This window comes from Nannobrachium achirus (assembly GCF_963921795.1).
Source record: "Nannobrachium achirus genome assembly, chromosome: 16".
Taxonomy (NCBI): Eukaryota; Metazoa; Chordata; class Actinopteri; order Myctophiformes; family Myctophidae; genus Nannobrachium; species Nannobrachium achirus.
The window spans coordinates 16,615,500-16,628,247 of NC_137823.1; the positions used below are offsets into that span (position 1 = coordinate 16,615,500).

Consider the following 12,748-nt stretch of genomic DNA (forward strand, 5'->3'; position numbering starts at 1 on the left):
ATTGTCCCTTTAGAAATGTGCAAATACCTCAGATACACTTACATTTTATAACCTATTGGTTTGTTGCACATTAATAAGTTAATCATGTGGGGACCTCACCAAAACATAATTAGTTAATCATGTGGGGACCTCACCAAAACATAATTTGTTTTGAGGACCCCCCCTGGGGGTCCCGGCCCACAGGTTGAGAACCACTGGTTTAGAATGGAATGGAATTAGAATGGAATTCCAGTGTAACTCTAGAGTTGTGGACTGTGGTGAACTCTTAGGGAGTTATAATAAGAAGGGTGAACTTCTGGGAAACAAACCTCCCTCTGTTTACTATGAGGCCCCGCCCCCGCATTGACGTAATCAGCGTCTGCTGCTGCGTATGGACGTCATGACGTAGTAGTAATGGCGGCGCCCAGCGACAGCAGCAACAACACAAGCAGCATGAACAACATGCTGCAGTTTATGAAACTCATTGGACAGCTCAAAGTAAGACTCTTCAGCATAACACTCAACACTCAGTTGGACTCATACATAAGTAACTTATTGATAGAATATACTTCATGTTAACTCGGTCAGACCAAGTGCAGATAGAGAGTGGCTTGGAATGGATCTAGATTCTAGCCCGGAATACATGACGGTCATGGATCTAGCTCTGGTCCATGGCGTTAGATAATGAGTTCTCTGGTCGTCTGGTCCAAAAAATAACAAATACAGTTTCGCTTCTCACCAAAAGAAAGACGGCTTTGGGGAGTTGAAAGCCTACTTTCCTTAGTGGCAACACTCTGAGCCCCCTACCTCAAGTCTAAAATACACTTTTTGGCCAGAAAAGAAAATATTTCACCGGAGGGTGAATCTGGTCAATGGACATTTCTATTGACAAGACCTGTAGAGGGTGCTGTGGAGTAGGTACATTTTCAGGTGAAATATTTCCTTTTCTGGCCAAAAAGTGTAAAGTCTTTCGGTCTGTATTTCAATGTGTGTGTGTGTGTGTGTGTGTGTGTGTGTGTGTGTGTGCGCGCGTGCGTGCGTGCGTGCGTGCGCGCCAAATTGTTTTGAGAAAGAAAATCTGCTTTTCTGTCCCAAAGCCACTGCAAATGATTGCTGCTATTTGTTCCAAAAAGCTTAGTAGTCAGTCACCATATACAACATTAACATAAGGGAAAATGTGACATATAGCTCTGTTTGCACAATGCTATACCCACTCCAACTGTATTATGTTCCCCTTTTTCAACAGTTTTTATTATATTTTGACACTTGCTTTGGCAATGAAAACGTATCTTTTCTCATGCCAATTTTGATTGATTGATTGATTGATTGAAGTATGTATTAGAAGTTTGCATAGGAAAAGGTACAGTTTCATGGTACAAGGTCAATTAAAAGGATAAGCTCAGGAAAGCAGAGGCGTGTTTCAATTGAGATCCTTTTTTAAACTCATATAACTCATATTGAATGACAGACAGAACGCTCTTTTGAATTGAAGTGTGTGTGTGTGTGTGTGTGTGTGTGTGTGTGTGTGTGTGTGCGAGCGTGCGTGCGTGCGTCTCTCTCTCTCTCTCTCTCTCTCCATCACAGAGGGTCCCGCGGACAGGCTGGGTGTACAGGAAGGTGAAGGAACCAGAGAGTGTCTCAGATCACATGTACAGAATGGCTCTGATGGCTCTCACCATCACTGACCCCACAGTGGACAAGGACAGGCAAGGATGCTGGCTCACTCTTACAACAAGGGTTCATATTTTAGATCAGGGGTCTTCAATGTTTTCAGGCTAAGGACCCCTTAGTTGAGAGAGAGATGAAGCAGGGACCCCCACAACCTTTTCATGGATTCCATATAGTTTCATCGTTTGACAGCACAATAAAATGTGAACCCTTGTTGTAAAAATGTCTTTTAAGTCTGATGATAATACAACTTAATATGAAATAAATAATAGATCATCGAAGTCTATCTAAAACTTGTCACCCAACAGTTTTTGAAACTGCTTTATTCTCCTCACAGGAGAAGATAAGGCTGAAGTCCAAATATGGACTAAATACTCTATAGTAACTAGTACTATCAGAACATAGACCCATTTTGTTATTATTTGAATTAAATGAAATCACTTAGGCCCTACCCTACCTTTTAATAAAAAACTCTCCCTAAACACGCAGACATTAGCAAATATAACTCAATATCAATTCAATTCAATGGAGCAAGAGAAAAACATACGTTTACATAGCCAAAGCAAGTGTAAAAATAAAGTAAAAACAGTTGAACATGGGGAACGTATATACAGTTGGTACAGGCTAAGCTGGCATTGTGTAAACAGAGCTATGCAGAGATGGGAAAAGTACTCACGTTCTGTACTTAAGTAAAAGTAAAAGTACTTGTGAAAAAAACGACTTTGGTAAAAGTAAAAGTACTCATTCCAAATAATTACTCAAGTAAAAAGTAAAAAGTACGTGCTTTGAAAAGTACTTTTAAAGTAAAAGTAAAAGTATTTTTACCGTATATTTCTAGAATTTTAAGGATATTAAAATTAAAAGATCCCCACCAAACATACGTCTTAAAACTGGCCCAGAATTGGTTTCCTACTATGATGTGAAATCTAAATGCAGCAGTGTTTTTTTAGACTGAATACCAGTTATAGATAATATTTGACTCTCCAAGAACAATCATTATTATTATAAAAAATATATGTATATCCCACGATTTTGTAACCCATTTTTTAAAGTGCCAATTGACCACCAAGTAGGCCTACACCATTATGACTGATGTTAAAATACAGATAAGGTTTCCTAATAAGAATGTCGTTTTCATTGTTCAATTATAATTATAATACATCTCACATCCACAGACAGACAGATTTCTGACTGTTATACTTTAAGATGTTTTGCATGTCTGTCAGAGGACCCCAATGTAAACAAGCCATACAGACTGTATGGATGATAATCATACAGGAGTGCGTTTGCTATGCGAACTGCTAATCAAGTATTCAATCAATCAATTCAAACAAATGCATGCATGAGGGCACGCACACGCGCGCGCTCTCTCTCACACACACACACACACACACACACGCTAAAGGCTTTTGCGAGGCAAAGATGACCGAAGCTACAGTTGTGCAGAGTCTGCAGAACGTTTCACTTTTTCCATACAGAACTTTATCCAGCATGAGATAAAAAGCAATTGCACTGACTCACCTAAGCTTCGGAGGTTAAAAAAGAACGCATTTCCAACGCGTGTGCATTACAGGAGCAGCATATGGCCAAAGTCTTGTGTTTATAATCCATAGTTAGTTATAATCCACGTGAATTAATTGAGATGAATGGTTTACAGCATGATGGTAGAATTAAACCACCTTTCTTCCTCTTCCTATGAAAATCGTGGATTTCAAAATAAGAGCATAGGGTATTAGGCTATTATGTTATGTAGGCTATATGATTAGTTTTATTTGGTAGTCTAGTTGCAGGAAGTAAATAGACCGGTGCTTTCCGACTTGACACAATGACTCTCACTCTGGCCAGGCAGCAGCAGAGCGTCACCGCAGCCTCTATGAATGATGATCAAGCGCTGTAATCATTTTGTTTGATCTGCCACGCATCGGCGCAACATTAACACAAAACCAAAGTAGCGAGCCTGTTTTGAAAATGTAGCGGAGTAAAAGTACAGATACTTGTGTTAAAATGTAACGGATAAAAGTAAAAAGTACCCAGAAAAATAATTACTCAGTAAAGTACAAAGTACTGAAAAATGTACTTCGTTACAGTAACGAAGTATTTGTACTTCGTTACTTCCCATCTCTGGAGCTATGTTATATATACAGGGTATAAAGCTTGTTTTAACAAATAGCAGCAATCTTTTGCAGTCGCTTTGGAACAAATAGCAGCATTTCTTTTTTTCTCAACACGATTTAAATAGTGTAAGAGAAAAGCCTAATTTAAAATGTGTATCATAACTGACACATACCTGACACTGACAGCATGGCCAGATTATTATTATTAACACAGTTCTTACAATGTGATGTTGAAAAAGTGAATAGGGGTTAGAATACGATGGAGCAGAGGATCTGTGTGACCCAGGGGATAATGGCAGTCCATTTCAAATATGTTGTTCCAGGGACCCCCCAGAAGCAGAGATTTGAGTTGCAAAAGTTTGCTTTGAAAAATATATATTGAAAAATGTGCACACATTTCCAAGATTTTTCAAAAATAGCATTTCTACAAGCTCGCTGTGAGCTTGTAGATCTGCTATTTTTCAATAGTTAACTTACTTACTTTACTTAGGCCCATCGCTCCCAGTGGAGCATAGGCCATCGACGACTCTTCTCCATCCAGCACGGCTTTGGGCTGTCCTTTCTGCCTCTCCCCAGCTGGTTCCCTGTCTCTTGAGCTCTGCCTCAGTGTCTCGTCTCCAGGTGTTCTTAGGCCGCCCTCTCTTCCTCTTCCCCTGGGGGTTCCAGGTCAGGGCCTGGCGTGTGGTACTAGTTGCTGGTTTCCTCAGGGTGTGACCGATCCATCCCCACTTTCTTCTCAGGATCTGTTTCTCCACTGACTCCTGTTTCCCTTTCCTCCAGAGTTCCTCATTCCTGATTTTGTTTGGCCACCAGATCTTGAAAATGCGCTTCAGACAGCTGTTTATGAACGTCTGTATCTTTTGCAATGTCTTTTTTGTCATCCTCCACGTCTCTGAACCGTAGAGAAGGATGGATTTGACGTTGGAATTGAAGATCCGCACTTTTGTTGTCATGGATATCTCTTTTGAGGACCAAATGTTTCTCAGGATAATGAAGGCTGCTCTAGCTTTCCCTACTCTGGCTGTGACGTCGCTGTCTGTGCCGCCCTGGTTGCTTAAAATACTGCCGAGATAGGTGAAAGAGTCAACTTCCTGTATTGGTTCATCGCCTACCATTACTGGGTTATTGGTTGGGGCGTTAATTTTCATTATGTTGGTCTTCTTCTTGTTTATTCTTAAACCTATCCCCAGTGATGTAGTTGCCAGCTTAGTTGTCTTGTCCTGCATCTGCTTGTGATTGTGTGACAAGAGGGCCAGGTCATCGGCAAAATCGAGGTCATCTAGTTGTGTCCACATGGTCCACTGTATACCATTTCTTGTTCCTGTTGTAGTGGTCTTCATGATCCAGTCAATGACGAGCAGGAACATGAAGGGCGATAGGAGGCATCCCTGCCGGACTCCGGTCTTGACCTCAAAACTGTCGGACATTTGGCCTGCATGTAGCACCTTGCATGACATTCCTTGGTAGGTTTTCTGAATGAGGGTGATGATCTTCTCCGGTATGCCGTAATGCCGCAGCAGCTTCCACAGTGTCTCTCTGTCTACACTATCAAATGCTTTTTCGTAATCTATGAAATTTACGAATAGTGGAGAGTTCCATTCTATTGATTGTTCTACAATGATGCGCAGAGTGCCGATCTGGTCTGTACAGGATCTATTACTACGGAATCCAGCCTGTTGGTCTCGAAGGATAGGGTCCACTGCTGAACTCATCCTGTCCAGTAGGATTCGGTTGAGAACTTTACCAGGTACAGAGAGAAGCATAATTCCTCTGTAGTTGTTACAGTTGGTAAGGTCACCTTTTTTGGGGAGCTTGATGAGGATTCCCTCTCTCCACTCTTCTGGTATGTTCTCTTCCTCCCAGATCCTAGTGAAGAGGCTATGTAGCATGTTGACTGCCGTCTTCATGTCCGCCTTAATAGCTTCTGCCGGTATGGAATCCGGACCTACAGCTTTGCCATCCTTCATGGAAGTGATCGCTTTTTTGATCTCTGCTTTGCTGGGCTTGAGACAGTTTATTGGTAGTACTGTCTCTGCTGGTGGTATGTCTGGTGGCTCCGCTGGTGCAGGTTGGTTCAGTAGCTCTTTAAAGTGTTCCGCCCATCTTCTCCGCTGGTCCTCAGTTGTTGTGAGTAGGTTTCCGTTTTTGTCCTTTACTGGCTTATCGGTCTGCTGGAACTTGCCTGCTAGTTTCTTAGTTATCATATAGAGGTCTTTTAAGTTGCCTTTACCTGCTGCTATTTCTGCTTGCTTGGCCAGGTTGTCTATATGATCCCTTTTGTCCTTCCTAATGCTCTTCCTCACCTCTTTATTGACTTGTGTGTACTTGTTCTGTGCCCTTGCTTTAGCTGCCCTCGTTTTACTTGTGTTCAGTTGCTCTTTCTTCTCCTTCCTTTCTTTAAATTTCTGGTGTGTTTCAGTGGAGACCCATTCCTTGTGGTTTGCCTTCTTCTTCCCCAGTATTTCTTCACAGGTATCTTTCCACACCTTCTTTGTGTGCTGCCATCGTGTCTCTACGTCTGCGTCCGTGTCTTCATCCTGCTCCTGTAGTGCCTGGAATCTGTTGGTAAGGCTGATCTGGAATTTGCTCTGTACCTCTTTATTCCTGAGCAGTCCGACATCATACTTTGATCTTCCGCTGGTGGACGTGGAGTGTTTCTTCATACGTAGTTTCACTGCTGTTAGTAGGAGGTGATGGTCTGATGCCACGTCTGCTCCTCTCTTGACTCTCACATCTTGCCATGACCTCCTGAACTTCTGGCTGATACACATGTGGTCTATTTGGTTCTCCGTGATGTGATCTGGAGATATCCATGTGGCCTTGTGAATCCTTTTGTGGGGAAATGTGCTGCCTCCGATCACAAGTTGGTTGAAGGAGCACAGGTCCGCAAACCTTTCACCGTTTTCGTTCATCTGCCCCAATCCATGTCCGCCCATGATGTTTTCATAGCCTGTGTTGTCAGCTCCGATCTTAGCATTGAAGTCACCCATTAAAATAGTGATGTCCTTTGCTCTCTGTCTGTCCAGCACATACTGCAGTTGTTCGTAGAAATCGTCTTTCTTTTCTTCTTCAGCATCATTTGTTGGAGCGTAAAATTGGATGATGTTCAGTTTGATGTTGTCCTTCTTGGTGGCAAACTTGGCGGTGATAATTCTTGGGTTCACCGGTTCCCAGCCGATGAGAGCGCGTTGTGCCTCCGGCGCCAGCATCAAGGCCACCCCTTCTGTGTGTGGGGCACCTTCCTCTGTGTGCCCGGAGTACAGCACCATCTCTCCTGATGTCAGTCTCAGCTGCCCTGTCTGCAGCCATCTCGTCTCACACAGCCCCAGGAGAGAGATGTTGTAATTTCTCATCTCCTGTGCTACCTGTACTGTCTTCCCCATTTCATACATGGTCCTGACGTTCCATGTGGCAATGTTGGTGGTTTTCCTGGGGGTTAGAAGGGGAGTCGGCCTTGCAACTTCCTTTCGGCTTTCATCACATGGCGTCATAAACCTCCTGTGTGGAAGCCCTTCCTCTCCCAGGCCGTGTTGGTTTCGATTTGTCGTTGATGCTTCTGTAACTTATTTCTTTTATGGGCAGGGTTGTTGGCCCTACGCCAACCCATTTAAACTCCGGGCGAGGTTGGTCCAATTTGTCTCGCCTCTACCCTTTGACCTGTCCAGCATGGGTGGCCCTACCTGGCATAGCTCTCAGGGTCACGGAGACACTCAAGCCACCACCCCACGACAAGGGATGGACCATGTGGTGGTTTCAATAGTTAAAGCATTCAATAATTCTAGGCCTAAATGGTTAAAATAGTAATAATAACTAGAAAAATATTGTTCCTTCGAAACAATTGTGGGCTCGCTTCAAGCCAGAAAACAATGGCTATAAAAGTACAAAATGTCAAGATCGCAGGCAGTGCTCTCTTTGACATTACTGACGTCAAAGATTGGTCCATTTTGTTCCAAAAATGTGTTGTGCAAAAGTTGACCCGCTGGTGGCGCTATAACAGGCCAATGTAAGAAGGGTGGTATCTGTTCCTTGACCTATTGGGAATGTGCTTGCAAGATTTCACGCACATTGCAGGCTGTGTTCATGATTTGAGGTGTTTTGGGCTTTGGCCACTTTATCGCTGCTTGCAGCTATATTCATTATTATAATTTTTTGTGTCTGTGTGCACTTCATAGGCATATTAGATAAAGGTCCTTAGATTGTGTGTAGAATGTTTCATGCAAATTGCAAAAAAAAATCCTAACGGGTTTAAGCGTTTCACAAACTGCTCAAAATGATATAGATGAAAAGATATATTTGGCCAATTGGGGTAAGATTGGTTTTAGTGATATTTGGACTAACACTCTACATCTTTGCCAAATGCCATGAACATGTTACTTTGCATGTATGATTTAGAGGCAGAAGAATAATTTGCATAAAACTGCAATATTCATTGAATTTATTTAAAAAAGCATGTTTCAATTTTAAAGAAATCCGATCTGACAGATCTTTAGATATCGGTCCAAAGTTCACGTAAAAAAAGTTTTGTGCACGTGGAGCGTGGTTATTTATTTTGTTAACATGTGATTCCAGTTACATTCAGCTGATTCGGGCACAGGGTCCTTTATGCCGCGCAGGTAATGCTGCAACCACTATGACATTTTACATTAATTGACACACAAATAATTGTGATTAACAATTTAGTCGTGTTTTTGGCATTGAACACTGGAATGTGAATACAAATGTCATTTATTTGATGTTGCACAGAACAGAGCTTGACTAATAACTTTAATGTGCTTTAATGCTATTCTGATTTGTATTTAATAAAGGTGTGAAACTGTGCACTGTTCTAAGGTTACCGTATACAGGTTTCCTTGGTCCGTTTTAATGTGTTTAGCTTTGTTTCTCTGACCTTTTGAATGTAATTACAGGCTGCCCCACAGAGGGGCCAACAGGTTCAGGAGGAGGACTAGGGGTGTGTGGCCATAACAGGTAAGTCCAACGAGAAGCAACAGCCACAACACAGAGGGTGGGGCAGAAACAAGTGGCCACTAATTCACTCTTCTTAAGCCCCAGGGGGGTCCAGGGAAAAAATCGCCTAAAATGTATGCCCAAATTGGAACAGTTGTGGACACAATACTACAATGATTGTGGCTAATCTTGTCCCACCAAATGTCAGCTAACCCCTGAAAATTCACAAATGCAGTGTAAAACATCACAAAAGATGATTGAAAAAGCTCGCCGCCTATGGAAATTTTGCCTTCTGAATAGTAAATGAGCCTCAAGACCTCATTGAAAACACATATAGTGAATAGAGAAATTGTTCACCAAGGTGTCATCAACTGATAGGCAAAATTGTATGAAAATATTCCAAACTTTGTAAACTCAGACGTTTTAGTGAGAGTAGTGCTGTAATATTAGTAATGTTAAAGTATAGGGTGAAAAATTATAAAAACAAGTAACAATAAGTTGTAACTAGCAAAGAACATTTCTAAGATAGTCTGGCTTTCTTCCTGCTCTTACAACTTCCCTTTCCTGAGCAACGTTAAGAACTTCCTCCTGGGGATTCCGAGGTGTTCGTTGTGGAGATTATTGCAAAACATATTTTTGGACATTGCTCCTACAGATTTTGGCCTAAACTCACTTAAAGCGGTACACAGTATCTCTAAAGTCATGTCATCAACATGGATCTGTCCCATTTTCCATATTCCCCCCTGATGGGCTACGATTGCCTTCTAAAGTTTGTGTATGCGACGTGACGGGCGCTTATCTCCCGATTAGGGAGTCTTACTGGTGTATCTTGTAGACCAGTAGTTTGACAGGTATGGGGGTATCTTAGTGGTGTAGTGTATCTTGTAGACCAGTAGTTTGACAGGTATATGGGTATCTTGGTGTTGGTGTATATTGTATACCAGTAGTTAAGTCAGGTACATGGGTATCTTAGTGGTGTAGTGTATCTTGTAGACCAGTAGTTTGACAGGTACATGGGTATCTTAGTGTTAGTGTATATTGTATACCAGTAGTTAAGTCAGGTACATGGGTATCTTAACGGTGTAGTGTACCGCAATGACTAATTGTATTTTTCCGGTCCAATCCCAACTTGTATTCAACTATGCAACTTATCAACATTATAATATGATAATAATGTCTCTTCCTGCAGGTCCTCGTGCCACGCCCACCACCAAGAGCACAGAGTGGTCACTTTGTCCGGAGTGGCCACTCGCCACAGAGTAGCCAGACTCCGGACAGAGTGGCCACTCTGAGCGCCGAATCCTAGCCACTCGACCATCAGGGATGGACTGTGTGTTGTGCAAAAGTTGACCCGCTGGTGGCGCTATAACAGGCCAATGTAAGAAGGGTGGTATCTGTTCCTTGACCTATTGGGAATGTGCTTGCAAGATTTCACGCACATTGCAGGCTGTGTTCATGATTTGAGGTGTTTTTGGCTTTGGCCACTTTATCGCTGCTTGCAGCTATATTCATTATTATAATTTTTTGTGTGTGTGTGCACTTCATAGGCATATTAGATAAAGGTCCTTAGATTGTGTGTAGAATGTTTCATGCAAATTGCAAAAAAAAAAATCCTAACAGGTTTAAGCGTTTCACAAACTGCTCAAAATGATATAGATGAAAAGATATATTTGGCCAATTGGGGTAAGATTGGTTTTAGTGATATTTGGACTAACACTCTACATCTTTGCCAAATGCCATGAACATGTTACTTTGCATGTATGATTTAGAGGCAGAAGAATAATTTGCATAAAACTGCAATATTCATTGAATTTATTTTAAAAAGCATGTTTCAATTTTAAAGAAATCCGATCTGACAGATCTTTAGATATCGGTCCAAAGTTCACGTAAAAAAAGTTTTGTGCACGTGGAGCGAAAATTCCAGAATAAAAGCGGGTTTACGCGTTTTACAAACTGCTCAAAATGGCGGAAAATCGAAGGGTGGAGCTTACTTAACAATGACACAGATGTGTTCCGCTTGAGTCAAAGCACGCGTGTAACAAGTTGCATGTCTTCAAACGAAACGAGTCATGACTTATGCCCGTTTGAAGTTTGAATTTTCAAACGCTTCGTATAGCGCCCCCCTTTGGCCGATTGGAATAAAATTGGTTTCAGTGATACTTTGACTAACCCTCCACATCTTTGCCAAATGCCATGAACGTGTAAATTTGCATGTATGATTTAGAGGCCGAAGAATAATTTGCATAAAACCGCAATATTGATTGAATTATTAAAAAATTATATTTCACTTTAAAAGAAATCCGACCAGACAGTTTGACCGTATTGGTCCAAAGTTCATGTGAAAAAAGTTTTGTGCACTTGACGCGAAAATCCCAGGAGGAGATAGATTTTTACTGTTTTTCATATAATTCCGAATTGTGGGAGACCTAAAGGTCAGAGGTCAAAAGTTAGAGGGTAAAAGTTGTTCGGCATGAGGAGACGCATACGTGTATACAGGTTTCATGGCTGTACTTAAAACAGAGCATGATCTATACCTGTTCAAAGTTCGCACTTTCGAAGGCTTCCTACAGCGCCACCATTTGGCCGATTGGAATAAAATTGGTTTCAGTGATACTTTGACTAACCCTCTACATCTTTGCCAAATGCCGTGAACGTGTAACTTTGCGTGTATGATTTAGAGGCCGAATAATAATTTGCATAAAACCGCAATATTGATTGAATTATTAAAAAATTACATTTCACTTTAAAAGAAATCCGACCAGACAGTCTGACCGTTTTGGTCCAAAGTTCACATGAAAAAAGTTTTGTGCGCGTAACGAAAAAAACCCAGGAGGAGATAGATTTTTACTGTTTTTCATATAATTCAAAATTCTGGGGGATCTAAAGGTCAAAGGTCAAAAGTCAGAGCGTAAAAGTTTTTCGGCATGAGGAGACGCATACGTGTATACCGGTTTCATGGCTGTACCTCAAAGACAGCATGAGCTATATCTGTTCAAAGTTCGCACTTTCGAAGGCTTCCTACAGCGCCACCATTTGGCCAATTGCTGTATAAAGTAATAGCACACGTCGCCACTGTAAGCTGAACACATTGATGTGTTTATTTTCATTTTCTCACTAAGTATGTAGGAGTAGAAAGGAACCGAAGTTTTGAGGAGAATCTTGATATGTATAGTATAGTATAGTATAGAAATAAACTAGAATTGACAGAGTCAATTTTGACAAGTGTGCCTGCAGCTCGCTAAATGCGCGACCTTGTGCGGCGGTTTGGACTGTGAGACCGTCTGCCGAGTCGTCTGCGTTTCGTCGTGAGAGGGTCGGTCCCCGCGAAAAACGCGTTCTGGCATGAAACGGTTACGTTTCGCGCGTTTGTGACGCCCCCTAGGGGTCGAAGTGGAAATGCTTTTGGGGATCCGTTGAGTATGCCACCCCCGACCTGTGGTTGAAATTCAGTGTCGACTCGACCTATTGTTTGTGATTTATGGCTATCGTTTGCGAAACGTGCCCCTCCCGCTAACTTTGGAAGCGCGTTACGAACGAACGGTACGGACTATCGACATATCCTTTGACTATGTTTATCGCATGGCTTCATAGATCATGTGTACCGGTTTTTAAGACATTTGAAGAAAATATGTAGGAAAAAATGCAAAAAGTGTGTTTTGGAGAAAATTCGAAATGGTGAAAAATCTTCCAATGTGCAAATTGGCGTGTCCTATACGGAGAGATGCGTCGTGACCCAAGGAATCCAGGGAAAAAAGAATTTTAATTCTCCGACCTATGGTTCAACAGTTACGAGGCAAGTGGTCCGTTATAGCGCCACCATGTGGCCAATTGGAAATGCTTTTGGGGATCGTTGAGTATGCCACCCCCGACCTGTGGTTGAAATTCAGTGTTGACTGGACCTTTTGTTTGTGATTTATGGCTATTGTTTGCAAAACGGGCCCCTCCCGCTAACTTTGGAAGCGCGTTACGAACGAACGTAATGGACTATCGCAATATCCCTTGAGTATGTTCATTGCATGGGTTCATAGATCATGTGTACC

At 41.9% G+C, this 12,748-nt stretch overlaps 1 protein-coding gene across 1 annotated transcript in view; it reads left to right on the forward strand.

Moving 5' to 3' along the window:
* Positions 1-400: 400 nt before the first annotated feature.
* The window catches only part of LOC308300840 (5'-deoxynucleotidase HDDC2-like), a gene marked incomplete at its 3' end in the record, with an annotated part of 33,136 nt that continues 20,788 nt past the window's right edge, over positions 401-12,748 (forward strand). Inside the window, exons 1-2 of the mRNA XM_080744737.1 lie at positions 401-477; positions 1,564-1,685. Of these exons, the coding sequence (XP_080600863.1) occupies positions 433-477; positions 1,564-1,685 (167 nt within the window). The 5' untranslated portion in view covers positions 401-432. The remainder of the gene's footprint in view (positions 478-1,563; positions 1,686-12,748) is intronic.